Source organism: Drosophila takahashii, chromosome 3L (assembly GCF_030179915.1).
Source record: "Drosophila takahashii strain IR98-3 E-12201 chromosome 3L, DtakHiC1v2, whole genome shotgun sequence".
Taxonomy (NCBI): domain Eukaryota; kingdom Metazoa; phylum Arthropoda; class Insecta; order Diptera; family Drosophilidae; genus Drosophila; species Drosophila takahashii.
In genome coordinates, this window is record NC_091680.1 from 22,349,833 (window position 1) to 22,377,755 (window position 27,923).

The 27,923-nt window shown below is 40.8% G+C and overlaps 9 protein-coding genes across 9 annotated transcripts; 4 read left to right on the forward strand and 5 right to left on the reverse strand.

Annotated features, from left to right (window-relative positions):
- The first annotated feature begins 915 nt into the window (after positions 1-915).
- Positions 916-1,949, forward strand: RpL26 (ribosomal protein L26). The gene is made up of 2 exons (XM_017140025.3): positions 916-1,061; positions 1,333-1,949. The coding sequence occupies exon 2, from the start codon at positions 1,346-1,348 to the stop codon at positions 1,793-1,795; it is 450 nt and encodes a 149-aa protein (XP_016995514.1). The 5' UTR covers positions 916-1,061; positions 1,333-1,345; the 3' UTR covers positions 1,796-1,949.
- A 1,083-nt stretch (positions 1,950-3,032) lies between these two features.
- arx (asterix) lies at positions 3,033-4,045 on the reverse strand. Its single transcript, XM_017140030.3, has 2 exons — positions 3,794-4,045; positions 3,033-3,737 (listed from the first exon to the last, which is right to left on the reverse strand). The coding sequence occupies exons 1-2, from the start codon at positions 3,968-3,970 to the stop codon at positions 3,387-3,389; spliced, it is 528 nt and encodes a 175-aa protein (XP_016995519.2). The 5' UTR covers positions 3,971-4,045; the 3' UTR covers positions 3,033-3,386.
- Positions 4,046-4,681: 636 nt separating this feature from the next.
- Positions 4,682-6,221, forward strand: LOC108056312 (corepressor interacting with RBPJ 1). Its single transcript, XM_017140051.3, has 2 exons — positions 4,682-4,858; positions 4,946-6,221. The coding sequence occupies exons 1-2, from the start codon at positions 4,787-4,789 to the stop codon at positions 5,942-5,944; spliced, it is 1,071 nt and encodes a 356-aa protein (XP_016995540.2). The 5' UTR covers positions 4,682-4,786; the 3' UTR covers positions 5,945-6,221.
- A 391-nt stretch (positions 6,222-6,612) lies between these two features.
- On the reverse strand, positions 6,613-8,383 carry CSN1b (COP9 signalosome subunit 1b). Its single transcript, XM_017140050.3, has 2 exons — positions 8,224-8,383; positions 6,613-8,159 (listed from the first exon to the last, which is right to left on the reverse strand). Exons 1-2 carry the CDS (start codon positions 8,251-8,253, stop codon positions 6,627-6,629), a joined length of 1,563 nt encoding a protein of 520 aa, XP_016995539.2. The 5' UTR covers positions 8,254-8,383; the 3' UTR covers positions 6,613-6,626.
- Positions 8,384-8,458: 75 nt separating this feature from the next.
- Prp6 (pre-mRNA processing factor 6) lies at positions 8,459-12,417 on the forward strand. Its single transcript, XM_017140046.3, has 4 exons — positions 8,459-8,655; positions 8,725-10,243; positions 10,852-11,805; positions 11,862-12,417. Exons 1-4 carry the CDS (start codon positions 8,558-8,560, stop codon positions 12,084-12,086), a joined length of 2,796 nt encoding a protein of 931 aa, XP_016995535.1. The 5' UTR covers positions 8,459-8,557; the 3' UTR covers positions 12,087-12,417.
- Ir75d (Ionotropic receptor 75d) lies at positions 12,123-17,841 on the reverse strand. The gene is made up of 4 exons (XM_044393944.2): positions 17,772-17,841; positions 16,722-17,427; positions 13,013-13,873; positions 12,123-12,369 (listed from the first exon to the last, which is right to left on the reverse strand). Exons 1-4 carry the CDS (start codon positions 17,839-17,841, stop codon positions 12,123-12,125), a joined length of 1,884 nt encoding a protein of 627 aa, XP_044249879.2.
- On the reverse strand, positions 13,986-16,306 carry LOC108056310 (uncharacterized). Its single transcript, XM_070215873.1, has 5 exons — positions 16,095-16,306; positions 15,429-16,025; positions 15,328-15,375; positions 14,256-15,265; positions 13,986-14,205 (listed from the first exon to the last, which is right to left on the reverse strand). Exons 2-5 carry the CDS (start codon positions 15,904-15,906, stop codon positions 14,074-14,076), a joined length of 1,668 nt encoding a protein of 555 aa, XP_070071974.1. The 5' UTR covers positions 15,907-16,025; positions 16,095-16,306; the 3' UTR covers positions 13,986-14,073.
- A 2,458-nt stretch (positions 17,842-20,299) lies between the features above and the next one.
- COX6AL2 (Cytochrome c oxidase subunit 6A-like 2) lies at positions 20,300-21,488 on the reverse strand. The gene is made up of 4 exons (XM_017140038.3): positions 21,262-21,488; positions 21,112-21,207; positions 20,818-21,060; positions 20,300-20,763 (listed from the first exon to the last, which is right to left on the reverse strand). Exons 1-4 carry the CDS (start codon positions 21,386-21,388, stop codon positions 20,348-20,350), a joined length of 882 nt encoding a protein of 293 aa, XP_016995527.2. The 5' UTR covers positions 21,389-21,488; the 3' UTR covers positions 20,300-20,347.
- Positions 21,489-25,447: 3,959 nt separating this feature from the next.
- Positions 25,448-27,074, forward strand: LOC108056293 (uncharacterized). Its single transcript, XM_017140028.3, has 2 exons — positions 25,448-25,604; positions 25,909-27,074. The coding sequence occupies exons 1-2, from the start codon at positions 25,454-25,456 to the stop codon at positions 27,033-27,035; spliced, it is 1,278 nt and encodes a 425-aa protein (XP_016995517.2). The 5' UTR covers positions 25,448-25,453; the 3' UTR covers positions 27,036-27,074.
- The last annotated feature ends 849 nt before the right edge of the window (positions 27,075-27,923 follow it).

Genomic DNA, 27,923 nt, shown 5'->3' on the forward strand with positions numbered 1-27,923 from the left:
GGCATTAGATTATTTAGGGTAAAACAAAATAAATTAAAAAAAAACGCGTTTAAGGGTTTATCACTTATACGCACTGTTGCTTTCGATTAAAAAGATTTTGTAACCTAGATGGCGTAGATTTCAACCATTTGTTTGAAATGAAATATGCAATGAAATTTATAATTTGACAGGACTGGAAATGGGAGAACCATGTTTTCGATAAAAATTTGAACTGTTATACACGTCGTATGAGTAATTTCGCAAGGTCTATATCCCGAAAAAAAATTTAGTTTAGTTCTTTTAACCTTGGTAACAATTTTAGACAGTAACTAACAATAATAAATCAAATTGTACATGTTTTAAGTTCCGTGAAACTTTTCAACAAATAACAGCTGTTTGAAAATTCAAAGGGAACCACTTTGGGTCGTTCCCTTATTGCTGAAATGTCCTGTTGAATTTATATCGATTCAGCTATTCAACAGTTTAGGGAATACACTGATCAACTATTTGCTCACTTTAATCGTTTATGTGAAAGTGTGAGAATACGATTTTAGTTTTTGGACCGCCTTAATGGACACTTTTACAATACTTATCTTTTAACAGAATTATGCATATTTTTAAAAATGCATTAAAATTTAATTTCAAATCGAAATCGGTTTCAATAAATTTTATACACATTTTTGAATTTAAATGAAACAGTGGAAACAAGTCAACAGGTTTAGCAAATACACACTCCTTGAAAGTGTTGTAAAGTGTCTGGCTTAAGTTTGACAGTTGACAGGTCAGATAGAGACGGCACTGTTATCGATACTAATCGATTAAAATATAATTAGCAAAATTACGAAAAATTAAACTGTATTAATGTTTTTATTTTGTAACCTTTATTGAAAAATCATGGAGTTGTTTAGATGAACCTGCAAAAGTCTTAAAAAACATTAAAATAAAGCTGCAGTCAAACAAACTAAGTCATCCGATATCAGAGGAAACTATCGTTTTAAATACCATCCCCAGCGCTTCCTTTTTCCCCATCGCTAAACACGACGTATCTGTCAAATTTCTTTCTTTTCGTTGATTTTTCGACGGTGAGTTCGTTTTCGTGATAATTTTTGTTTTTTGCCGGCATCACCAGCTTTTATGCCCCATAAACAATGAAATCGAACGGAGAAAACGTCGCACAACCCCATTGTTCAAATATCGGGGGTGTAACAAAAATCTGCCAGCCAAAGAAATAACATGGAAATAATATTTGTGACACCCCCGATTGTGATTGGTGAACTACCAGTGTCCCTTCCTTGTTTACGATTGCGAATTCCAAAAGAAACTATAACTCAAGTTTCCCCTTCCTATTCACAGCCGCACTAGCAAGATGAAACAGAACCCGTTCGTGTCGTCGTCGCGCAGGAAGAACCGCAAGCGTCACTTCCAGGCGCCCTCGCACATCCGCAGGCGCCTCATGTCCGCGCCCCTCTCCAAGGAGCTGCGCCAGAAGTACAACGTGCGCTCCATGCCCATCCGCCGGGACGACGAGGTGCAGGTGATCCGCGGCCACTTCAAGGGCAACCAGGTGGGCAAGGTGGTCCAGTCGTACCGCAAGAAGTTCGTCGTCTACATCGAGAAGATCCAGCGCGAGAACGCCAACGGCACCAACGTCTACGTGGGCATCCACCCCAGCAAGGTGCTGATCGTCAAGCTGAAGCTCGACAAGGACCGCAAGGCCATCCTGGAGCGCCGCGGCAAGGGCCGTCTGGCCGCTCTCGGCAAGGACAAGGGCAAGTACACCGAGGAGACCGCCGCCCAGCCCATGGAGACCGCGTAAATCGTCGGCTTACTCTTAATACTGGACCCCTGGGACGTCGCTGTTTACTGTTTTTACCGTAACGCTTAGTGTAAAAAACAAAACATCTTAAAAAATCGCGTGTGGAAATGGCGCCATTCTTTACAATAAAGAAAAGTTGATTTTCGCAATTGGATCTTGTTGGCGTTTTCAATCCACCCCGGGGAATCTACTAAACTGGATGTGTTTTTAAAATTCTATGAAAACCATGTGGTTTGGTTTTTGTTTGTATGTTGATTCATTGGAGTTGAAGCGGATACATGTTTTAAACGTTATAGGCTTGTTCGGGTTTTTACTTAAGTGTATTTTTTTCATTTTAAAACGGCTTATCAAAACTTAGACCCGGTTATTATTTAATTCAATGGCATTTAAAATGCCTAAGATTCAAGTTAAACACATTCAAAATTTTAACAATTCAATAGTTTGCCGAGCGACTTGTCTTTTAGCTTTCTATACATGTTGTGCCGGTTTGGATTATTTGTCATACCTAAAAAATGTAATTAATATATTTAGGTCTCACTGGTCCCTAATCCCATAATGACGTTAGAATCATAAAAAATCTATTGAAGCGCTAAATAATTTATTTAAATCACTAGTTTCCTTTATTAAAAGAATGTGATTATTTTAACTGCAGATGTATGTCTATGACTAAGTCTTGTCTTAGTTACAAGTTGTAACTCTGTTAAAAACTCTTATAGGCTTTTTGAGTTCGGGGTAACTAACTAACCAAGAATTGAGGTTTAAGTAATGCCAAAAAGATTATATTTTCAAATTGAAGTCGATTTTCTCACATTTTAAAATGGCGATTAAAAAATATGGCAGGCATTCATAGAGCTAACTTAATAAGGGTTTAATTATGTCGCATTGTTATTGAGCAGCAACAACAGCCAAGTTAATCTAGCCAAGGCATAATTACCTAGAGGAGGGAGCTTAGACTATCTCCCTTTTCCCCTACCTCTAGGTTGAAATGCAAAAATGTTTCAGAAGTATGCTTTGTACTGTATATTCCATATCAAACAACAACAAAAATTGACAAAGTGTGGCAAATAAAGTGACATATGTATTTGTTTATTATAGTTATCATAAAGAATTTGTTAAATGCATTTATGATTTACTTTGGTACAGTTATAATTTGTATACAAACACATTTTGCTTTCATGTCTTAAATCCCTTAAAGTACTATACAAATACCATAAGGAAAAATGAAAGATTTGAATCCTTTATAAATAATACAAATTATTTATTTAAAAGAATTTGCAGTTAACGGAGGGAAGGCACTTGTTTTATTTTCAACACATATTTTACATACATATTTTGTATTCTTTAATCAGTCGACAATGACGTTTTAAAAGTTTGTGGCGTTCGGCTGATTTTTAAAATTCTTTATTTTAGGAATATTTTGATTTCTCGCTTTATATTTTGGTTTCTTATTTGTTTTATAGCACATGCTAAATCGGTAATTTAACATGTAATTCTTTGGTTTTTATAACTTGCGAGCTCGGTAGAAGCCTCTAAAAAAAACTTTGGTTTTTCATCGTTGTCATCATTTGTTGGAAATCTTTGCGTGTTCCAACTATTGACGCCTTGAGTATGGCCTCCTGGGCTCGTAGGGTGCGGGACGGGTTTCGCCGCGGAACTTGGCCTTTGGAGGCTTCTTCTCCTCCTCCTCGTAATCCTCGCCAAGTTGACGACGATTCTCCTCCTTGATAAAAGCCTTCCGCTGTGCCGGAAACAATCCATTTGGCTCCCTCACTATATTGGCTGTAGCACAATAGATCTGCGGATCGTAGTCGGGAACATTATCGTCGTCCCAGTTTTCTTCGGACTCGATCTTCGGATGCCTGGTGTCTTCGTCCAACACCGCAGGTGCACTATTCTGATAATGCACTATAATCTTGCGATCCTCACACGATTTTGTGTGTTGCTAAGTGGGGTTTAAAAGTTAAGAAAAGTATGTAAAACTAGAAACACTTAACTCACAAAAAACTCTGGCTCTGGAATTAAATGCCCCTTGTTGAAGGGACAAACCATCAGTTCCACCGTGTCTTTGTAGAGCACACGGCATTTCAGAATGTGCTGCTGGAGTTTCTTGCGCAGCATTTTGTGCTCCTTGTTGTACGGACAGTAAACCATTTCCGAATCGTCGAAGCTTTCCATGGTTTAATATTAATTTAATTATTTTGACTGCTCTTAAAACTGAAGGATTAAATTTCAGATTTCCTTGAGTGTTGGACAGCACTAAAACGTGGTAACTCCGTATTACTAATACTACATTTCAGACAACCGATAGTTTTTTGATTCTTTTTTTAGTGGCTAGTAATTTTTTAAAATCACTTTATTTCTGGCTTGGTTTTGTTAATAAAATACAATGTAAATGTAACAGTATTTCCGAATTGTATTTGAAAATATGAATATATATTTAAAAAGGGTTTTCCTACCATTTAAAAATTATATATGCTGGAATGAAACCTGTGAAAACTTCTAAATTATAACAATTATTAATTTTTTGTATGGTAAATCTTAATTTTATCTTGAAATCGATCGAAAATCATATATTTTGTTTAAAATTTTCAAGGAATGCAATATTTGAAAAAATATCAACGATATATCGTTTACAACAATATTTGGCGGTCATCTCTGGATGCTAAAATTTTACAACACTGCCTGAGTGGTGCAAATTTATCGATGTTCAATCGTTGCTTTTAAATCTATCCATTTGTTCTTGTAATTGCAAGTGATTTGCAGTTAATTATTAATACTATAATTTTTAGAGTCTAACGTTTGAAACAGTTCGATCCTTCAAACCACGACGTTTTGCAAACCATCGATGCATGGCTTTGATATCGATATCGGAAATATAGATTTTGGCACATCTCTAGTACTAATAAAAACAACGCAGCCTGAAAATAATTATAAACGTCGAGAGATCCTCAATAGAATACTATTTACTAGCTAATATCACACACCAGCAAGATGGGCAAGGGCTTCAATAACTACATGTGTAAGAAATTCTTCCACCCCGCCTCCAGGGACAATCTAAAAAGGGTAAGTGGGTCCAGGCCCTGATGAAATAGATATAGTACATACACTTTAAACAAGAAAGGAGGCTAACTATGATAACCTTTTTCGCAGGTGTGGATGGCGGAGCAGCAGGCTGAGGCGTACAAAAAGAAGCAGGAGGAGCTGCGCAACCAGTACGAAAAGGAGCAGAATCTGCACGAGAACAAGGCGATGCTCAGCAAGGACAGCAAGGACAAGTTGAGCGTGAATTTCATGTACGAGCCGCCGCCGGGAGTGCGAAAGGAGCGCGAGAAGGACGACAACGAGCCGGAGTACAAGTTCGAGTGGCAGCGAAAGTACAACGCTCCCAGGGAGTCGTACTGCAAGGGCGACACCGAGATTCGGGACCAGCCCTTCGGCATTCAGGTGCGCAACGTTCGCTGCCTCAAGTGCCACAAGTGGGGCCACATCAACACGGACAAGGAGTGCACCATGTACAGCATTTCGATGAGCGAGGCACGCAAGCTGCACGCGGAAACCGAGGCCAGCGACATCATGGCCAAGAACGTGCTGGAGGAGCAGATGAAGGAGGATGGCCTGATGATGAAACGATCCGCACTGGAGCTGCAGAGCATCAAGACCATCCAACAGCAGCACCAGCTGGTGCCCAGCGACGGCGAGGAGGAGGCCAACGCCAATCGGCAGAACCCTGAACTCGTCTTTCTGAAGTCATTGTCCAAGAAACAAAAGCTGAAGCTGCTCAAGAAGCTGGAGAAGATTGAACGAATGAAGCGCAAGGGCGAGAAACCATCCAAGAAAAAATCCAAAAAGGAAAAGGAGGACAAAGACAGCAAGAAAAGGAAGTCTAAGAAAGATAAATCAGGCAGAAAGGAAAAGAAATCTTCAGTAAGCGACAGTTCAGACGATAGTTCTTCCTCGGATAGCAGCGATTCCGAGGACAATTACAAAAGTAATCACAGAGACGACAAAAGAAGTGGTCATCATGGGTCCAAGGACTCGGAGCACAGACATCAGCGACGAAGGGAGGAAAATAGACATCGCAGGGATCGATCCCGCTCGCGATCCGTCAGCAGGGAAAGGAGGCGGGAAAGGGAGTACTCCAGGCGATAGTATTATCTTTGTAAAACCCACCAATACATTTTTAACATTTTTATCATAAGGTTTTCATGACTCTTTGTTTAAATTATACAGTCTTATAAACTGAAACCGAAGTTATTTAATAATGTTTTAAAAGAATTTTACAAATTTCAAAGGATTACTAAAATGTATGAAGTAATAATAATACAGGAACACAAAACTGAACTTTGTGAAATTTCCACGAATAATAAAATCAAAAAAGCGGTTTTATTCGTTTAATATATCCAATAAAATGTCCTCATGAAAACGCTTTAAACCGAAATTAAAGCATACAATGAACAATAGATTCGAGGAATAGTTCAAATTAGTTCCATTTAAGATTTAATACTCAGATTTCTTTTTTCATCAGAGAAATCTTGAAATTTTTGGGATTTTCAACTTTGGTTATTAAAGGTTAGTCCAATTATATAGGCCACATAATTCGAAATGTCGGCAAACATCGGTTTATTGTATTCTTAGCTATACCGCGGAACCTTCAGGTGATGCGACATAAGTTTGTATGGAACTTTTACTCAGGAGCACCCAATTATAATGGAAAAAACTATTACTTGTTCTCTTCTCTTAGTTAGCTTCGCTGTATTTATTTATCTCGCCAGTGCGTACATTGTTTAAAGTGTTCATTATTGGTTATTATGTGTTGCATCGGTGCATTCCCCTAAATCCTGGCCAACTGAGCAGTTGTGGAGGATCCAGCGGAGACGCAGAGCTCGGCGCCGTGGTTGCTGCCGCCCTCCCTGGAAATGCTCTTCACGTGGATGTGGCTCTTGAGCATCGCAGCGCGCAGGACGAGCATCCTGGTGTGGCGCTGGTACTGCTTGCCCATGATCAAAGCCCGCTCAAAGGTGCTGTTCCGCTGATCCGCCTCCTTGGCGTACAGGATCTTGTTGTGCGAATCGATGCGCGCCTGGATTTGCCCGTCCAATATCAACTGCATCACCTCGTTCTCCAAATCGCCCACCGATGAGTTAAAGGCCATGGCCATTTTGTGCATATCCGCTGACATATAGGGGCTAAAGTACTGGATGAGGGCGCGATTGCGTATCTTGGTGTACAGAGTGGTCACATGGGGCGCAATGTACATGTCCACCAGCAGATTGTCCCTGATCTCATCCAGCAGCGTCAAGCAGGAGGCGTACTTGCTTTCGTAGAACTTGAAGATGATATCCCTTAGCTGCGGCTCCAGTTCCAAGAAGAGTTTGAAGGACGTGGAGGCGATGACCAGGCGCTTCAGCTCCTGTCGATCAAAGGTGGCCAGGGCGCAGAGTCCGCCATAAACTGCCACATTGCTGGTCGAGATCATCTCGGGAAAGTCGCAGTGATCGAAGTTGGCATTGAGAAAATGCTTGGCGGCCACCTTGTACTTCTTCTGCTGCAGTTCCGCCAGCCCAGCAGCGCATTCCAGGCGGGTATGCACCTGGGCATTGGCCTCCTTGGAGCCCTCGGCAAAGTCCGGAGTGCTCTCCGCCTTGGAAATGTAGCTCATGACATGGGCCCAGTTCTGCAGGTAAATCGAAACCTTGATCACATTCAGGCACATGTTGACCACATGCTTGCCGCTGGTGCAGTAATCCCTGGCCCGGGAATAGCACTTCAGGGCATTGGTGAGGTCGCCACAGCTGAGATAATGATCGGCCAGGTCATCGTGGCCCCGGCGAATGCTCTCCTTGATCGAATTCGACTTGTAGTTCTTCAGATCGGAGTCCAGTTTCTCCAGCTTCAGGGCGGCCTTCTTCATCTTGGTGTCCACCCAACCGGCATCGTAGGCGAAGGCATCCTTCTCGCCAGCGGGCTGAGCCTGCTGTCCCTGCGCCTGGGCTGCCACCGGCTGGGCGGCGATATCCGGAAGAGGTGCCGCTGCCGGGGCAGCTCCCTGATCTCCACCAGCATTGGCCGGCGGAACTGGGGCATTCCCCGCATTCAGATCGCTCAGACGCTTGTGCAGCAGCTGGTAGAGATTGACGTTGTAGGTGGTCTGCACATAGGTGATGGCCATTTTCAGCGCCTCCACCGCCAGAATCGGGCAGACGTCGGCCACGTAAATCAAGCGATGCAGCCGCACGATCCCGGCATACTGGTTGGCATACACCTCGAGATCAATGCTGGGATTCTCCACCACAATCTGCTGCTCCTCGTTGTTCTCATTGTCCTCGTTCGGCGGCGCATCCACTTGCATCGGCTCCACGGCGTTCTTTTGTTCGGGAAATACGCAGTTTTCAGTGATTATATTGCCTTAGATTTTGGTGGCTACTTACCATGAGTGGTGGCATCGGCAGCACGGGCATCCTGCTTTAGTTTGCTGCTTAAATCAAGGAGTAAATCACCAATTCCGTCTTGTTTATTTGTAAATTAATTATTTTTTGCAAGTATCTGCATCGATAACCGGTGCGAACTAGAGATGGGCAATCGAGTCACTGTGTGCAGTCACTCTTTTTAATACCCGTGACCGGTCCAACCATCGATGTTATCGATAATACCATCGATTATTTTCATCTCTATTTTCCTACCAAGCATTTCATTGATAAACTTTCATTTGTTTTTGAAATTAATTAAATAAAGTAGTTAAAATCAGTGTAGAATTAATTCAACATGTCCAACATTACGGCAGCGGTTATAGCCAACCGCAACAAGAAGCACTTCCTGGGCGTTCCAGCTCCTTTGGGCTATGTGGCCGGCGTTGGTCGAGGGTGAGTGCCATTGAATGCATCTTCATATAAGAAGAAAACTTATTTTTAATGGTATATTTCCCATTTCAGAGCCACGGGATTCACCACCCGTTCCGATATTGGCCCCGCCCGCGATGCCAACGACGTGTCCGACGATCGCCACGCGCCGCCGGCCACCAAACGTAAGAAAAAAGACGAAGAGGAGGAGGAGGACGAAGACTTGAACGACTCAAACTATGACGAGTTTAGTGGTTACAGCGGCTCCCTGTTCTCGAAGGATCCGTACGACAAGGACGACGAGGAGGCGGACGCCATCTACGATTCGATAGACAAGCGAATGGACGAGAAGCGCAAGGAGTATCGTGATCGGAGGCTGCGGGAGGATCTGGAGCGCTATCGCCAGGAGAGACCGAAGATCCAGCAGCAGTTCAGTGACCTCAAACGCTCGCTGGCCAGCGTCACCTCGGAGGAATGGTCCACGATCCCGGAGGTGGGCGATAGTCGCAACAGAAAGCAAAGGAATCCGAGGGCCGAAAAGTTTACCCCACTGCCGGATAGCTTGATTTCCAGGAACCTGGGCGGCGAGTCGTCCTCCACCTTGGATCCGTCCTCTGGCTTGGCCTCCATGGTGCCTGGCGTGGCCACGCCGGGCATGCTCACCCCTACGGGAGATCTGGATCTGCGAAAGATCGGGCAGGCCCGCAACACCCTTATGAACGTCAAGCTGTCGCAGGTTTCTGATTCCGTGACTGGCCAAACGGTGGTCGATCCCAAGGGCTATCTCACCGACCTGCAGAGCATGATTCCCACCTATGGCGGCGACATAAACGACATCAAGAAGGCTCGCCTGCTGCTGAAGAGCGTGAGGGAGACGAATCCCAATCATCCACCCGCCTGGATTGCCTCTGCTCGCTTGGAGGAGGTCACTGGCAAGGTGCAAATGGCCAGGAATCTGATCATGAGGGGTTGCGAAATGAACATCCAGTCCGAGGATCTCTGGCTGGAGGCAGCGCGTCTGCAGCCGCCTGATACAGCCAAAGCGGTGATCGCGCAAGCTGCTCGTCATATTCCGACCTCAGTTAGGATTTGGATTAAAGCCGCGGACCTGGAAACGGAGACGAAGGCAAAGCGTAGGGTTTTCCGGAAAGCTCTGGAACACATTCCGAACTCCGTTCGCCTGTGGAAAGCTGCCGTGGAGCTGGAGAATCCCGACGATGCGCGAATTCTACTCTCCCGTGCCGTAGAATGTTGCAACACCAGCGTTGAACTTTGGCTGGCCCTCGCCCGCTTGGAAACCTATGAGAATGCCCGCAAGGTGCTGAACAAGGCTCGTGAGAATATACCCACGGACCGGCAGATTTGGACCACGGCTGCTAAGCTGGAGGAGGCCAATGGTAACATTCACATGGTTGAGAAGATCATCGATCGATCGCTGACCTCGCTGACCGTCAACGGGGTGGAGATCAACCGGGATCACTGGTTCCAGGAGGCCATCGAGGCGGAGAAATCGGGCGCCGTCAACTGTTGCCAATCAATTGTGAAGGCTGTCATTGGAATAAGTGTGGAGGAGGAGGATCGCAAGCAGACCTGGATCGATGATGCCGACTTTGTAAGTATTAAAATAAGATAGTTTTGGTATTTTTGCATATTTGTCCATTTTTGGTCCGATTTTTACCAAAATTTCTAGAAAGGTCTCATATTTTTCAAGTGTAATAAATTCGGATGCAAATCGGAAATATGCAAAATATATGCATAAAATATGTAAAATATATGGTATTCTAAGGAACCTTTAGTAAACACGGCGAGCAATTTAAACGAGCAGTTTGGCCGATAGGGTTAAAACTATTCCGCCCCTTTAACTATTTTTGCTCCCTTCTCGCCCACTCGTTGGAAATATAAATAGGGTTTCCTTAAATTTGGGAAAAAATTAGATATCTTAGAAATGACGAAAAGGAACAAACATTTTTCTTTGGGTAAATTATGTTGGCTATGAAAGGGTCAATCTTGAATAGTTGAGTTTATTTTATATTTTGCATATTTTATGCATATGCATTTTATGCAAATATGCAAAAAAAAAATAAAATATGCCATTAATTTAAAACTATATTTTTATTGAAACGAACTTTGGTGTTTTCGGAATTGATCTATCTTTATCCTATAAAAATATGCAAATATGCAATGAGTACTATATCGAATATCTTTCACCCCATCTTTCAGTGCGCCAAGGAAAATGCTTTTGAGTGCGCCCGAGCTGTCTACGCTCATGCCCTGCAGATTTTCCCCTCCAAGAAGAGCATCTGGCTGCGAGCCGCTTACTTTGAGAAAAACCATGGCACTCGCGAATCGCTGGAGGCTTTGTTGCAGCGAGCCGTGGCCCACTGCCCCAAATCGGAGATTCTCTGGCTGATGGGTGCCAAATCCAAGTGGATGGCTGGCGACGTTCCGGCGGCGAGAGGCATTCTCTCCCTGGCCTTCCAAGCCAATCCCAATTCCGAAGACATTTGGCTGGCGGCCGTCAAGTTGGAATCGGAGAACTCGGAATATGAACGTGCGAGGCGATTGTTGGCCAAGGCCAGAGGCTCGGCACCAACGCCCAGAGTGATGATGAAATCAGCTCGCCTGGAATGGGCCTTGGAGCGATTCGATGAAGCCCTGCGGCTGCTGGAAGAAGCAGTGGAAGTGTTCCCCGATTTTCCAAAGCTCTGGATGATGAAAGGTCAAATAGAGGAGCAACAAAGACGAACGGATGATGCAGCTGCCACCTACACGCAGGGCCTGAAGAAATGTCCCACATCCATCGCCCTTTGGATTCTATCTGCCAATCTGGAAGAGCGTAAAGGAGTGCTGACAAAGGCCCGCTCGATTTTAGAACGTGGTCGATTGCGGAATCCCAAGGTGGCTGTTCTCTGGCTGGAGGCCATCAGGGTGGAATTGCGCGCGGGTCTGAAGGAGATTGCCAGCACCATGATGGCTAGAGCATTGCAAGAATGTCCCAATGCCGGAGAGCTATGGGCTGAGGCCATTTTCATGGAAACTAAGCCTCAGCGAAAGACAAAATCAGTGGATGCGCTCAAGAAATGCGAGCATGACCCGCATGTACTGCTGGCAGTTTCAAAACTTTTCTGGTCGGAACACAAGTTCTCCAAGTGCCGGGATTGGTTCAATCGAACGGTGAGTTATGAAGATAAATGTACAAATATTTCGAGCTAACCATTTATTTCCTTCAGGTCAAGATCGATCCCGATTTGGGTGATGCCTGGGCCTATTTCTACAAGTTCGAAGTGCTACACGGCACGGAGTCACAGCAACAGGAGGTCCTTGATCGTTGCATTTCCGCAGAACCCACGCACGGCGAATCCTGGTGTCGCGTCAGCAAGAACATCCAGAACTGGCAGTTCAAAACTCCGGAAGTACTTCGCGCCGTTGTGCGGGAGCTATCCATACCCATCTAAGCTTTAAGTCTATTTTGTGGATTAAATGTGTGGAGCCTAGGGCTGCATCTCTCGGTATCCCTTAAATATGCGATAAACTTGTTTAAAGTGCTTGAAGATGAACTCGAAGAGGAATAGGCCAAAACTGGCGGCAGCTCCACAGCCAAAAATCCCCAAAGCATATCGGCACTCGGTGATGCCTATGGAAACAAAGCCACCCACACCACCCTCGCACTTGGGCTTCTGGGGAATCCACTTTCGTTCCTCGCGATTTACCAGGCTCACTTCTCGCTGCCAGCGTAATCTAAAGGAAAAAATTAAAGAATTTTTAAATTTGAATATATTTATAAAATTTACTTTTAAGTTTCTACCCGAGATGTCCCATATATCTTTTTTTAAATTACAACTCTATTATAAACTAGAGCCCTGCATGAATGAATTCAATGGATTATTTTGATTTTTTTGTTTTACATGAATGAATTAATTAGAATTTGGAGTTTAATAGAATTGAATGAATTTGAATTTTGAGTTTAATAGAATTGAATGAATGAATGGCATGAATTCCGAAATAATTCAAACGACAATTTCTTTTGAAAAAGAAAGGGCCATAATTTTGTGATTAAATCTGCATGAATTTTATTTTCCAAACAGTTAACATTGATTTCTTAAAAATTATCTCCTTTTTGTTCTCAAAAAAAAGCACAAAAAAATCTGGCAAATTCAAAAAATTCATAAAAATTATTTAATCATTTATTCAATTCGAAATGAATTCGAAAAACACTCAATTTATTTCACATAGAATTGAATTAAACAAATCAGAAATTTCATGGCATCCTATGATAAAACAAAAATTGAATGATTCCCGCAGGGCTCTATTATAAACGAATTCAGCTGCGAGATATTTATTTTACACTCCAGTAGAATATCGAAACCCGAAGGCTACTTACTGTCTTCTAAAGAGTTCCTTGTAAGGGAAGTTCTTTCTCGTTGGAATAGCCAGCATGGGCAGTTGGAATGGCTCAAGCTCCATTAATCCACACTTTTCGGGCTCACTGAAGGTGTCGCTGACGATTTGGTAACCTGCCTGGAGTTCCACCTGGTAAGCGAACAAACCCGTGCGCATTTTTTCCATTCCTAAAATCGGTCGAATGTAGACATTATCTCCCTTTGAGGCGATCTTCTTATGGTATAGATTCTTCGTAACAGGATCTGTAGACTCTGTGAAGTATATTTTATTATATTGGGTGTCCTGAACACCAATTTCTAGGGGAGATTGTCCAAGATCAGACAAAGACTGGATGGCATCCGAGGGACTCTGGAGTAGAGCAACAATATTTGCCGAGAATGAGGTGAACAAAAAAAGAGCTGCAACAAAAGTGGTAAAGACAATGATTCTTGCCGATCGGTTCCGCACCTCCACGTAGAAACCCTGCTGACACATAGCCCCCCAAACAAAATTCAGGGTATCCATGTAGGCCATATCGTGGGTGTGGGGGGAAAAGAGCAGTTCTAGAACCAAAACCACAGTCGTTATGATCAGGAGCATTAATATCGAAACCCACACGTCGTTCTCAAAGGGCATTGCAAATATATTGGCAACTGCCGAAAGCGGGGGTTGCCTGAACATAATCCCAGCTCTCACTCGATAAGTCTCGGCCACAAAATCAACTAAAGCAATACGATCCAGCCTCATGAAGATCGCCAGCTGAGCCAAGTCAAGTTCATAGCGCTGAAACCGTCCCATCAGCCCATCGAAGGATCCATTTGGTTGTTTCCATCCATAGTTGACGGTTTGATAAGTATTATAGCTGAAATGGATAATTTCCCATCAAAAATATTTTAATCGAAGCGTGCATTAAAGAGTTAGGAGCTACTTTTTATATAATACTTATAGTTTATATAGAAATACAGAAAGTAGTTAAGTTTGATATAATATTTTACTCTATATCCGCATCTTACAATATGAGATTAACCAAACAAGAGATACAATTTGATGAATTTCTGTTTATTAAATGTTATTAAGTATAAGTTGAATCCTGTCGGTCATGTCCTCAGTATCAAAAAAATCCATAGGTAAATCATCAAAATGATTGCGTCTTTCAAGGCATTTACAAAGATCGCAATTTGGTAATACAGCTAGCTGGAAACAAAACTTTCAATAATGAAAAATAGTATTAACAAAACACTTACAATACGTTTTATATGCTGAAATTCATTTGACGGAACTCTAATTTCAAATGGATTAATTGAGGAAAATCCATTGTTTTTTAGTATGTTAATGAATGATTTGAGAAATCCAAATGAAATTTTTTTTGGAAAGGTTGAAATGTAAAATTTTGTAATTTTTTGACATCTTGGGAGAATTTCTAAAAATTTCGTTTCTTCAAATAGATTTTCTGTTAATTGAAGGCATTCCAAACTGTTTGTGTGTTTACCAATCCACGTGTAAAAATAATCCATTGATTGACATGAAGCATACTCAAGGTTTAAATTTTGAAGATTTGGACAATATGGTAAATCGTAAGAAATTAGGTGATGGGAAATTTGGAGTTTTTTCAACGAAGGTAGTGTCCATTTTTGAGATTGAATATTTGAAAGTTTAGTCAAACGACAATTTGCCTTAAATAACTCGAAGGTTATTTCTAATTCTTCTAATGTACTTTCATGCTTAGAAATCCATTTAAAGAAAAAGTTCATTGAGAAAAAGCTAGTCGAGGACAGCTTCAATGATTTCAGTCTTGGACAAAATGGTAGGGGAAACTTAATTTCGGAGGCGTTAATAGTTAATTGTTCCATTTTGGGAAACTCCCATTCTTTAAAGTTTTTTGATGAAAATATACTAAGCAAAATATTTTTTTGGAATATTTTACTATCAGCTTGAAGCGTTTCCAAATTTACTATGTGTTTTGACAACCATTTCAGGTTATTCGAAGAATATTTGGAGGTTATTATTTTCAGAGAACGAAGCTTTGGACAAAATGGCAACTGAAATTCAATTTGTGAACTATAAATATTAAGCTCTTCTAAGGCGGGACAAGTCAAATCCACTTCCTCAATTAATGAGTTAACTTTTATATTACTAAATGTTAAGAAACGAAGCATCTTTAACTGGGATGGGAGATGCATAATGTTAAAAGACCCCTCGAAAGGATCCGAACTTATGGTCAACTCTTCTAAATGGACCAATTTGTGTATCTTAGCTAAAAAGAGAGATAAAATATTTATATTATTAGATAATTAAGGTCTGTAGAAGAGAACATACCCAGGTCTAAGCTCGATGCTCTTTGTGTAACTCCCGATGAACTATCATCTAAAAGAATACATTACTACTTTCAAGAATCTATTTACCAATATCGAACTTACCTTGGCCTTCCCCGAAATATGTTATATTTAATATTTTGAAATTTGTAGCTTCTTGCAGAACGTGAATTACTTTTGCGGTGGTATCACTAGTTATCTTTGTTTCCAGAGACGTAAGACTTTTAGCACCGCGGAACAAACTTCTGGTCGCAGAGCATTTGAAATCTTTCATATAGAGCTTGCTTATGATTTTAAGATTGCAGCAATGTTGCTCGATTAATTTGAAGTATTGAATCTCTAGGCCATCAACGTCGACTTCCTCAACAATAGGTCCACAAATCGACAGGAAGTCTGACCAATTCTCAAGTGGTAAGATCCGAGAGGAAATCTTCTTATATTCGTTTCTATGGTGATAGACAAATGCCTCTCCCAAAATGTTATCAGCTTGGCCTAGTTTTAACTTATTTCCAAAGCTAAGCTTATTGAAAATTAGATCCAATATCTCCAATGGCAAATCCAAGATATTAGTGGGATTCCCCATTTTTAAACTATTCGCTAGAAAGATTCACTGAGGAACTTTTTTGTTTTGGCTTAAGTTACTGTTAATCTCGAGCAGATCAGAAAATTATTGTTCCTGCTCGCCTAAAAAGCACTGTGTAACTTGAATATAAATTAAGACGGATCAGATTAAAGATTGAAAAGATGTCAAATTCAGGGCTGGGAACTCACGGAAACTACGCGGAATTGAAACACCTGAAAACGTAAAATCAGCTGTGGAGTCCACCGAAATATGTAGGACCGTAGTAACTTAGGATTGGCTAAAGAGTTTTTTCTTCTGGTCTGTCGGACTAATTTTGAATAATTAACTTTTGATAAAGCGGATAAAATTAAGAACGCGTGGCACGCCAAACCGGCGTGTTCTGAAGTAAACAAAACTGGGTGTGGTGTAGTCTTTCTCAGCTGATTGGAGCCTGAATAAGATGTTCTGCACCCAGCTAAAAGCTTTTTTTCGTTGTTGACTTTGATATACGTTGCTAAATTATAATTGCATACAGCTGGGCGTAAAGATTACAGAAACAAGACACCCATAAAGTTTAGATCTAAAAGGGTTAAGCCAGATTTAAAGTGCTATTAACCAGATCTTTTTTTCAGGAGAGGCTTAATCACAACAGTATTCCACTATTTCTAATCAAGGATTAGGACTAAAATTACGTTTCCCCAAAAGGAAAACAAAAAACAAAAGAAGTCTGCAAAATAACGAAATAAATAGAGAAAGTGATCCTTTAAATTTAAGAAAATACATCTTCTAATTTGTCATCTAAATGTAAGAGCAAAGAAGAATTATTCTCATCTTACCTCATGTTCAAGCGATTGGCCAGTTCTAGCATCAAGCGATGGTTAACCTTTGATATAGTATCAATATGTCTGAGCGACAAATCTTCGATAGTTGTAAATAGATCTGGGAAGGCAATAACTATGGCCGAGTTGAAGACTATCCCTTCGAGATTTTGCCTATAGGTTATGGCCGATCCAAAGTGCTGCAGGGCGTGAACTATGTGCCTCGCATTCCGGATGTTATGTCCCACCAATCTTTTCTTTAAAGGTTTCCAAGCAGCCACTTTGTACAGATCGATCAAGCTGGACGAGAAGTTGCCGTCGTTTTCATAGTGCAGCACCCTCAATTCACTGTCCGGCGGAATGAATATTTCGGGATCCTCCAGTAAATCGATTTCGGCTTGATCTTCGGTAAGGAGCAACCAAAACCGATTGGTGGTGAAGTAATTATGCTCCGACGCAGCCGACCAGCGAAGTAGATTTAATGCGCACTCGCTGCTGAATTCCAGCAGAAGGATTCCCATTTTATAGGGCAACATGGGGAGCAGAAAGGACGTCTCCCAATGGGTGGAGTTGTTGGCGTGGAAACTCTTCGGCGGTGGTGCGTCCTTCTGCTCATCCAGGACATCGACATGTCGCAGGTCCCTTAGCGAGGTCGCCGTACTGACCTGCACATAGAAATCGTTGAGGTTGAAGTGCTGCCACAGCGTCCAAAGGCGAGAATCCGCTGAAGGGGAAAAAACAGTGTGATACAGAGAGAAATTATAACCTTCGTAGATGGTTTACTATTTTTCAAATATTATATAAGGTAAAAAATGCAAATCGTTGTGGGTTTGATAGACTCATACATATATAAGGTCAAAGAAAATAAAGGGATCATTTTAAAAATTTTAAAAAATAAAACCATGCGATTTATTTTTTAATTGGATTTTAATTGCTTCCCTTTAGTGACAAACAATAAATTTAATAAATCACTAAGGATTTGTGGAACCCCAAAGGGATTTTTGTCTGTGCATTGTCGGGTCATAAATTTGGCCCGAGAAGCACATTGCATGCAGAGGGTTAATTCACCAATGTCCGTGTGACAAACGACCAGCATCAGGCTGTGAACGCCGTGGTGGCGATAGTAAGCGACTAGCATATCCGGCAACTGATTGCCCCACCGTGTTTTCGAGTCCGGATCCTCCCGGAAATTTTCGCTCCTCCAGCTGCCAGCGACACGTGGCCCCCTACTGACAAGCAGGAAAAATAGCAGGGGGAGCCAGCGGAGAAGGAGAACTTGAACTTTCATCACTCCGAATATTAACGAGTTGCTGTCCTATCGCTTTTCCCCGACGTACTTTTTCGGTCGCCGGTCAATGGTGCGCTGTCCCTGGCTTTTATAGCGAAAAAGGGCATTCGCCAGTAATTGCATTCAAGAATTGCATTAAAATTATGCATTGATTACACTCCACTGCACATCCTTTGGGTGCACTCCTCCCATTTGCCGTCATTACGTCGGGCAATCTTCCCGAGCAATTTCGCGACAACTGCAATTGGTCATCGATGGCGTTTAATTGGTCCGAGCAAGTGGCGCACAAATTGTCCTATTGGAAGTGCGGACAAAGTCAATTACGTGTCAACGGCGACCGGAACGGAAAAGTTGCCTCGACTTTCAGGACTTGGTTTGGCTTTCGGATAAGCACATAAGTTGGCCGTGTCTTCGGGCCCACGGAATTGTAAAGTTTCACTGTGGGTTTCGTTCTGCCAGTTTGCTTTAGCTATTTTATTGTTCGTGTACCACCAAATGAAAGAATATTTGTTATTAACAGTTAATAATGAGTTTACTTTTCAGTGAGCGTCTTAAAATAATAGTGAAGTATGTAAAAAGCCATTAACTATTGGTTATCATCCAAGTAAACATCTTCCAAAATAAAAGTTAAAATCTTCCAAAAATTAAATTTTTAATTAAAACTAAGTCAATGCTATTCTTAAAAGTTGTTAAATCAGTTACTAGTTTCCTACTAAAATATGATAGATCATTTTCTGGCAATATTTATTCACACAAGCGTGCTACTGAAACAAAAACTACTCTACTAATCTTCCACACCCTCAATAAAGTTTATTTTCCAGATTAATTGTGCATGCAAAATCTTCTTTTAAGCTTATAATCCGAACTTTAAATAAGCTGAATGAAATCAGTTCAAGAGCCAAGACTCGGCCCGAAGGCATAAGCATTAAGAAGCAATTAAGAAAATTGAGAGAAAGATAAGACGGCAAAAAATAAGCAAATTTGATCAAAAATGGGGCAGATATGTATATATATACACACATGCATACACACAAAAAAAAGCACGTCGCCGTAAAATCGATAAGTCCAGGTAATTTTCTGGTTATTCCTACTCATATCGTTTTTACCTGAAATATTCATAAATTTACATTAAATAATATCATTTTGCCGAATTCTCTCTCTCGGATATTCTCTAACTTCGAAAAAGAGCGCAAGAATCAATATGGCGAGCAAAATGACATGAGTGGAAGGGAGAAAGACTGATTCGAAATTCGAACTGACGTACTTCAAGCATGTTTTCTCGCTCGCACTAGTGTACGTTTTGGTCAGAAATAAGATTTTTTACATTTCGAACATATCACATTTACCTGGCCCCATATCAAGTTAAAAATGATCTTAAAAAAGGTCAAATTGACCTACGATTCATATCGAGTTTTTTTTGGGTGTAAGATAGAGGGAACTGGTATTAGCACGATGTCACAGGACAATAACAAAAAATACGAAAAAAGGACATGCCCACGCATATACCCCCACTCCTGAGGACATTAACACAATTACAATCTGAACATGTGTTAGTCTTCTAAGACATGCGTTGACTATAAAGAAAAATCCAATTAAAAGTGATAAAAGTTATTGAAGCGTAGCTTGGCAAAAAGGAAAACCATTAGGAGAAAAACAACAGGAAAAACAAATGGCCGAAATGTGGAAAGGGAAGCGAAAAGGCCGGAAAGGAGGGCCCTACAAAAGTGGCTGCGATTTGTGGCATGGTGTATAGCGCTGATTGCAACACCAGATTATCACACAGATTTGGCGAGTGGCAAGACATGCCAAGGACAAATCAACATTCACCCACCGCCCCTTTCCGTTTCCCATTTGGTTAGGGTAATCATTCATCCGCACAAACGAACAGGAAAAGATTTTCCACTTCGAAAACGAAGACATTTCCCCAATCAATTAAAGTTTAAAAGAAAAGGGACAAAATTAAGACGAGGGTAACTGAATTTTAGATCACCCCGTTAATTGGGTCAGAAAAAAATCAGCAAAATTAGATAAAGAAAAACATTTTTTCTAAATAAGTTCCTAAACATTATTTTTTATTGATTTTTCTGTTTTTAAGTCTTTTGATATCAAATAAACTTACTTAAAGGAATTGTTAATGCTAAACCTAAAGCTGCCTGCCGTTCGAAAGTTTATTATTCGAGTTCCTAATTTAAAAAAAATTATAGCTTAAGTTAAATATGATATATTGACGCTATAAGACATTGATCTTAGACAGGACATTTTTATTAGGTTGATTAATATGTTTTATCCTTTTCCCCAACTCCTCTCGCCCAATAATTATTTTATGGTCTTAAGTTTTTGTGATTTAATTTAGTTTTTACTGCGCTTCTTGTCTTCTAGCCTCCTTTTCTGCAGCGGCAGCCTCCTTTTTAAGCTGAGCATCTCTTTTGGACGAATGCTTGCGCCAGTTTTTAACAACTTTGTCAAACTCCTTTAAGCGAGATTTTTTATCCTGCTCCGACTCTGGATCCTGGCCAATGGCGCTCTCATCCACTTCGTCCTCGTATCCGGCTGGAGGCAAGGCATTTACGTGGCTGTTGTGAAAAGCTGTGCGGTTTCCATCACGGAACCAATACGGCTTTGATCGCTTGTACATGTGGGTCCAATTCTTAAATTCCAGGCGATCTTCTTCTACCCGAGTGCTGAACACCAAGAGAGTAAGAATGGCTATCAAGGGCAGCACTCCGAATAGCGAGATTTTCTGCCATTGCTTGGCGTGTTTGGCAACAATTGCTAAACAAAATAACATTAAATTTAATATTAATAAATTTCTAGAAATATACTAACGTGGTTTTTTCTCAATTCTTCCCGGGCAGCCCAAGTCTCCTCCTTGAATGGTCGTTAAATCAAGTTTCTTTTTCTTTTGTTTGCCTTTACCAAGCAAAATTTCATCACATGTTCTTAGCTTCTTTTTAGTTTTATTAATTGCTGGTGGATTGATAGTTGGCGTGCACTTTGTCCCGCCGGATATAAGTGTTTCGTCTTTTGGCTTCGTGACTTTAGTCTCCTTAACTGCCTTAGGCGTTGCATCTGTAGAGAAGTATCCTTGCATTTTACAGAAATTTTAATATCGTATCTAACCTTTTTTATCTGCATCTGTAGATTTTTTTGCTGCATCAGCAGGTTTCTTAGCTGCATTAGCCGGTTTTGCATCTTTGCCCTCCTTACATTTTGTATCTGCTCGGAAGTAAGCTTTAGTACACTCGAACATTAATATTGTATACCGTTAACCTTTCTTATCTGTTTTATCTGTACCAGAAGATTTTGCATTGCCTGACTTTGACATGAAACGCTGGGACAACACTGTATTTATTACATACCGTGGTTGTACATATTTAACTATTTGTAAGTGCCGCATTTTGTGAAACGAAAGATAATTTTTTAAAAAAGGTCTTCCGAAACATGAATTTTTAAATTTCTTCCAGAATTTAGTGCATACATCCGAGATATGTCAACTGCCAGCCTACCTAGAAGTGGTTTTATATGAAAAATATGAAAAATCTTTTCAATATCTTTGCATACCAATAGAAAAACTTCAGCAGAGATTATAATTATATAATTTTTCTAAAATTAATCTGTATTTTCACTCTGTTTTTATAATAGGTTACTATTAATACGAAATTAATCAGGAGAGGATATCAAGTTTTTATATTTCAATTTTAAAACGTTATTTTCTTTTTGTCGTATTTCAGCAGTTTTTCACTTTCACACAACAGCCATTCTTGGCTGTGAGTAAATGGCCGACGTTAGATGGCGGCAGATCATTAATCATTTCGCTCATGCTTTTGAACGTGCTCCTGTCATGTTCAACTACTTTTATAATTTTACGCTGTGTGTTCGCTTGGTCAGTTAATTTTTTATTACTTGCTCATACTTCACAGTGTTTTTTTCAACCCATCCATGTTGTACTTATGTAATCCATATGGGATGAAAAAGTTTATGATTGAGAGAGTTTCCCTTTCATCCGCTACTCCAAATGGCTGCTTGTCGGGTTTATTGAGCTCAAATTAATGCAAATCTGTATGTTGGGCTTGTGACCTATTTTCCATGTAGATTGCGTTCCATGTGGAAGGGCTTATCCTTTGAAGACATTGCAATTATCGGAGATCTTTCACTTGGCTGCACAAGATTGCGGCGGGTTGTGAGTGATTTGCATAGGGTACAAAAGACCAAAGGCCTTTGACAATTAGTGTGTGTATTTATAGAACCTTTGTAACCATTGCTACCTTCGTGGGGGTTTTTGCATCCTTTGGGCTCTATTATTTCCTTGTTGTATTTGTGTTGCCGTAGGCTAAGCTAAATTGAAGTATGCCTGATGTTTATTATGCAACCACAATGTGCTACTTTGTGCTACCTTTTGGCTTTCACGCCTTTGAAATACATTTAATCCATCATTGCACAGACATGCATGTTCAATCTACTGTAGGGTGGACCACTTTTAAGTATTAAACTTCAACTTTGTTAAACATTCTTGTTTCAGAGATACTTTTTTAAGATTACTTTTTAATCCTTTTAAATTATTGTTATGAGAAATAAATAGACATAACAAACATCTGTACAAATTATTTTATTTTACATAAGCACAATTTCTATTAAAAAGGTAATAAAAAACATTTAGAATAAAAATATGTTGTAAAATCCATGGAACTCAGCTCACCCTAATGCAAATATATCCATTCAAAGGATCCCGGCCTAGCCCTTGGCCATGTCTGACTGTCTACAGCTTTATTGACTCCCCGTTTTCAATTTGCCCGAACATAAGAGCGCCGAGAAACCTGTTGAAAAGGTGCAAAATCGCTCATTCATTCGTTAGCTCGTCCTCGTTTACCTTTCGCCCTTTCCCCGTACGCAAACACGCTTAGGCAGCCTTATCAATCAAAGGTATCTCAGTATATGGACTCGAACACACCCACGGAGATACAGAACACGCCCACACGTATGTTATTAATAAGGGCCATTTATCAAGGGCTGGGACCCTTGAATGGTGCGAAGCTCCTCGATGCAATGCGCCAGATCAAGTAAAATTCGGATTAAATTGTGTGCCTCCTTTTTTCTCGTTTTTTTTTTTTATTTAAGTATTTTTATGCTTGTTTGTCGTGCGATGAAATCGTGAGTGCGGTGAAAGCGATTTAAGTTAAATGGTTTCTCCCGGCGTCAGGTGGCTAATGAAATGGCCTGTGAAGTATCTCACAGACAATTAATATTGATTGGAAACTCATAAATTTGCCGCGATAATTTATGACATGAGGAGATGAAGATAAATCTATCGGCTGGCTCTGGGGAATGTATTTTTGATTGAGAAACCGATTTTCACCTAATTAGTTAAGGAGATTCAGATTGAGATTTTATTTGCTTTTGGAAAAATAAACGAAAAATTAAAATACCAGTTTAATTGAACAATAAATAAACAATATAATTTTATCTAAAGCTTCTGGTCTGCCTACCAATTAAGTTCAGAACCACCTAAACTTTTTAAGGAGATTTTGTTTAATTAATTTATTTAGATTTTTTTTACCTCAATTAAATTCTAGATCGGATACTTAAATAATAAATTTGAAATAATTAAAATATAAAAGAAGCTGATTTTCTTAATATTGTATCATTATCTTATCTTATCTTTTCCCTTCTACTTATAAAACCTCTTTGCTTAATGCTGGATTTTTTGGCAACATTTGGAGTAAATTAAAGAAACGGCAATAAATCTCAAACAGTCCTTTAAACCCCCTCTCACTAAGCTAAAATCGTACTTAAAATGTTGTGTTAAAAATTAGGCAACAAAAAATTTGTTTTCAAAACCCTCACAACCAAATTCTAAAACCACCACTGTTTATTTTATGACCCCAATGTCGATGGGCCAAATTGAAAAGCTATATTCTTAATGTAACTGCGACCGACTTCAATCAAGCAAATACTTATCTTCCTTCGAATGCTCCATTAGGCTAACCCACCAAATCCCCGTTGGAGACAGCGAGAAGGATATAAAACAGAGCTCAATATGTCAAAGTTCGTCGGCCATTGACATTAATTAATGGAATGTAAAATGAACAGCGGCGCACAGCAGGAAGAGCAGCGAACGGAGATAGTCGTGCAATTAGGGCCGAGGACCAAGGACAAGGACAAGGACCTCAGCCGGATACGGTAACTTCGACGGATACGGAGAACCCCGGCCACTGGAGATGGGTATCGCGTATAATTTGTGAAAATTGATGATTTGTTTAGATTTACGAATGAGCGAACAAAACGAGCCAAATTGGCACGTAGCAAGGACGAAAGGAAATCCGAACAAAGGGAGAAAAAGAGAAAGGTGTTGCCATGCCTTTTCCCCATTTTCAGCCAAGAAGGCTTCAAGGTGTTCGCTAATTGATTCGATATAGATAAATGACCTCAGAGGGCCGGGGGCTGGCACTAGATGGCGCCACATAATGATTAACGAGCACTTTCTTTGGCTCTTTAGGGAGCGCTCTTCCCTCAGACTCCCACTTCCACTCCCAGCACTGCTATTCATACGTTCTAATTTCACGATATCCTTGAAAAGCCTAGGAAATTCCAATCGCCACAAGAAATTTGAATCCTGCTGCGGCCATAAGCCTTAATTACTTGTTGATTATAAATTATTGCTAAGTGAAAGGAGAACCTGGGAAAACCAGTCGGCCTGACTGCTGATTAAATAACTGAATTAGACGGCAGGCTGTCTACGTTGCTCATCAACTACTGGTTTGGATGGTCAATGGTAATTGACAGTTGATTTGAGAAGATGTCATTATTATCGAAATTAATCGGATGTAAGGAAAATATATACTTTTGGTCATAATTATTTAGGACTGCATTTTTAGTATTAACAATCAATAAAACAAACCGTATAAATAATGTTGTATAAATTTAATGCAAACAGGAATAAATCTCTTAAGATATAAGATTTGCGGATAAATTCACAAAAATATTATATACAAACTTTTATAGATATGCATTCGAATAAACCTCGCAGCAAGTGATAACATCTTAAAAAAATCCTAAAAATACCTATTGACAAAATTTCGGATAAGATATGAAATGTAATACCTGAAGTGCGACTATGATAAACCCCTGGATGAAACGTGTAAAAACACATTCTATTTTTGTAGAGACAAATTATCTGCATTGTTTGGGTAATTCCCTAAAATTCCCCACTCGTCCACAAAATAATCGACACTTAGTGCCTCGAACCAATTAAGATCGAATGAATGGGTATACGTAAGACGAAAAATAAGTCAGCACACTTTGCCACTTCACGTAAATAGATAAGACCAATATTTTATTGTGCTGAAATAGATAGGGCCCAGAATGGCGAGATTTTGTTGGCATTACCTATTTTTCATTAATTTGCGCGATATGGCCGGCTACTATTTAAAGATCCCGCGGAGGCCGTTGGGTTGTTAAAAGTGAAATGAAGTGCGTCCGATTCTCATTGCTGTTGATTGGCCTTCTGGCGGCTCCTGCTGCCTGGGCTCGAGTTCCCTATCCGGAGGTGGAGCTTCCTCCAATTGTCCAGGAGGATGGGATCTTCGAACGGGTCGCTGTGGCGCCTCGTGCAGGAGGTAAGTTGATTAAATGATTTGCATGAATTTATCTAATTAAGTTATCTGTTACTAAATCAAGACATACTAACTCTGTAACTTAAACATTTTATTTTTTTTGCTGAAGATTGGAAACAAGTAATTTAAAGTAGCTTCTTAAGTTATAAAAAAGGGATTACTCAAATATTTGGGGCTGTTTTAAAAATATTTAATCTAAATAATCTTTTATTGAGGCGGAAAAAAAAAATCTTTTGCTCATTTAGTTTTTTAGAATTATTTAGAGTGAAATTAATAAATTGACCATAAATAAATACATTTTGTATAGCCTGCAGTGTCACCATTCGCGGAGGACTTCCCAGTCCGCAGCCCGTGTATCTGAAAACCGACTCCGAGGACTTCTATCCCTTCTCCGATGTGGGTGTGATGGAGTTCGAGACGGGTGGCTCACTGCAGCTGTGGTGTGCCTCCGGATTCAACTCCCATTCCCAGACCCTGCTCACCGCTAGCTGTGTGAGTGGCACCACCTTCAGCGTGGACGGATCCCACTTTGATTTCAAGGACTTGTATTGCAAATCCTGGCCGGGATTCAAGGCTGTCAAGTCGGGAGCCACCTGCAACGGCGGCATTGTGATCCGCGTTGGCTTCGAGATCACTTCCTCCAGGTTTGCCGAGCAGATGCAGATTTGCTTCAACGAAGAGGAGGAAGTCACTCGCTACACTCGCCACAAGTTGGAACCGGGCAGCAATTACTACGAGACGGGAGTGGCCAGGATAACCTTCCAAACGGCTGGCTACTTCAATGGAAAGAATGTGGACAAACTGTACACCCAAGCCACTCAGCTGGAGACGATCAACAATGATCTGGGCGGCGATGCGGCCCAGTATTTCGACAGTGCCACCAATGTTTACCTGGCCCGTGGTCACCTGGGTGCCAAGGCCGACTTCGACTACGCCCCCGAGCAGAGGGCCACCTTCCTGTTCATCAATGCCGCTCCCCAGTGGCAGACCTTTAATGCCGGCAATTGGGCTCGCGTCGAGGATGGTCTGAGGGCCTGGGTGTCCAAGAACAAGTTGAATGTGAACTGCTACACCGGTGTCTACGGCGTGACAACCCTGCCCAATAAGCAGGGAGTGGAGACCCCACTGTATCTGGCCAAGGATGGCAACAACAATGGCCTGATCCCCGTACCCAAGCTGTACTTCCGCGTGGTCATCGATCCCTCCTCCCACAAGGGTATTGTCTTTGTGGGCGTCAACAATCCCCATCTCAGCGAGGAACAAATCAAGCGGGACTACATCATCTGCACGGATGTCAGCGATCAGGTGACCTATATCAACTGGAAGACCACCGACATCAAGGCTGGCTGGTCCTACGCCTGTGAGGTCGCCGATTTCCTGAAGACCGTCAAGCATCTGCCCGCCTTGACCGCCAAGGGAGGTCTCCTCGTTTAATTGGTGATCTAATAAAATCCACAACTTTTCAGAATTTTATTTACCACGAGTATGCCAATGGTGTTTATTAGATAATGGAGTGTGTGTTTCATGTGATTCCCTTGGTTCTTGGCCATATTCTCCTTGATCCAGTTCAAATGAACATAGAGCTGGCCAGCATTGCTATTCAATCGTTATAATTCCATTTCCACTCTTCCATCAACTCGCATTATATCAAGCTGCTAATCAAATAATAACATCTTAATAAATCCCAAAAGTACTAATTGACAAAATTACGGATAAGATATGAAATGTAATACCTGAAGTACGATTATGATAAAACACATTCTATTTTTGTAGACACAAATTAATCGTATTGTTTGTGTACATTCCCTTAAATTTCTTACTCGTCCACAAAATAATCGACACTACCCAGCGGCAAAAATTGCCATTACAAAATGGATTACGAATGCATTACTTCTCCTCCAGTAATAGGGAAACAATGGATTACAACATGGATTACTTTGCCATAGGCATGGCCGCCTTTTAATGTGATCGGGACACAATTTGCATTACTAGTAATGGAAAAAGTATGCTAGGGCCGAATCACCTTCGGGTCTCCATTACGAATTTAATATACTTTCCCAAAATTGTAATACAAAATGTAGACAGACTAGAGAAAATTCAACATACATTTTGAAAAACCTATGCTGAGTTGTAATGCTGTTCATTTATGAAAACAAAAAATATTCTTTCCTCATGTAGGAATCGAACATGGGTATTATTGTATAATAGATGGAAAGGCTAACCTCTCGGCCATAGGCAATCATTGTTAGGTGTGTTTGTGATTTTTGACAAAAGGAAATCGTTAACGAACAAAAATACGAAGACTTAGAAGCTCTGATTACT

Coding starts and splice junctions, on each gene's coding strand:
- RpL26 (XM_017140025.3), top strand. CDS start 1,346: ATGAAACAGAACCCGTTCGTGTCGTCGTCGCGCAGGAAGAACCGCAAG.
- arx (XM_017140030.3), bottom strand. CDS start 3,970: ATGGAAAGCTTCGACGATTCGGAAATGGTTTACTGTCCGTACAACAAG. Junction 3,738..3,793: donor TTCCAGAGCCAGAGTTTTTT/GTGAGTTAAGTG, acceptor AACCCCACTTAG/CAACACACAAAATCGTGTGA.
- LOC108056312 (XM_017140051.3), top strand. CDS start 4,787: ATGGGCAAGGGCTTCAATAACTACATGTGTAAGAAATTCTTCCACCCC. Junction 4,859..4,945: donor CCAGGGACAATCTAAAAAGG/GTAAGTGGGTCC, acceptor CCTTTTTCGCAG/GTGTGGATGGCGGAGCAGCA.
- CSN1b (XM_017140050.3), bottom strand. CDS start 8,253: ATGCCCGTGCTGCCGATGCCACCACTCATG. Junction 8,160..8,223: donor TGCCGATGCCACCACTCATG/GTAAGTAGCCAC, acceptor CCCGAACAAAAG/AACGCCGTGGAGCCGATGCA.
- Prp6 (XM_017140046.3), top strand. CDS start 8,558: ATGTCCAACATTACGGCAGCGGTTATAGCCAACCGCAACAAGAAGCAC. Junction 8,656..8,724: donor GTGGCCGGCGTTGGTCGAGG/GTGAGTGCCATT, acceptor TTCCCATTTCAG/AGCCACGGGATTCACCACCC. Junction 10,244..10,851: donor GGATCGATGATGCCGACTTT/GTAAGTATTAAA, acceptor CCCATCTTTCAG/TGCGCCAAGGAAAATGCTTT.
- LOC108056310 (XM_070215873.1), bottom strand. CDS start 15,906: ATGGGGAATCCCACTAATATCTTGGATTTGCCATTGGAGATATTGGAT. Junction 15,376..15,428: donor ATATTTCGGGGAAGGCCAAG/GTAAGTTCGATA, acceptor GTATTCTTTTAG/ATGATAGTTCATCGGGAGTT. Junction 14,206..14,255: donor TTCAGCATATAAAACGTATT/GTAAGTGTTTTG, acceptor TTTTGTTTCCAG/CTAGCTGTATTACCAAATTG.
- Ir75d (XM_044393944.2), bottom strand. CDS start 17,841: ATGCTAGTCGCTTACTATCGCCACCACGGCGTTCACAGCCTGATGCTG. Junction 13,874..16,721: donor GCCAATCGCTTGAACATGAG/GTAAGATGAGAA, acceptor TATCCATTTCAG/CTATAATACTTATCAAACCG. Junction 12,370..13,012: donor AAGGAACTCTTTAGAAGACA/GTAAGTAGCCTT, acceptor TTTTTCCTTTAG/ATTACGCTGGCAGCGAGAAG.
- COX6AL2 (XM_017140038.3), bottom strand. CDS start 21,388: ATGCGGCACTTACAAATAGTTAAATATGTACAACCACGGTATGTAATA. Junction 21,208..21,261: donor AGATAAAACAGATAAGAAAG/GTTAACGGTATA, acceptor ACTTCCGAGCAG/ATACAAAATGTAAGGAGGGC. Junction 20,764..20,817: donor AAGAATTGAGAAAAAACCAC/GTTAGTATATTT, acceptor TATTTTGTTTAG/CAATTGTTGCCAAACACGCC.
- LOC108056293 (XM_017140028.3), top strand. CDS start 25,454: ATGAAGTGCGTCCGATTCTCATTGCTGTTGATTGGCCTTCTGGCGGCT. Junction 25,605..25,908: donor TGTGGCGCCTCGTGCAGGAG/GTAAGTTGATTA, acceptor CATTTTGTATAG/CCTGCAGTGTCACCATTCGC.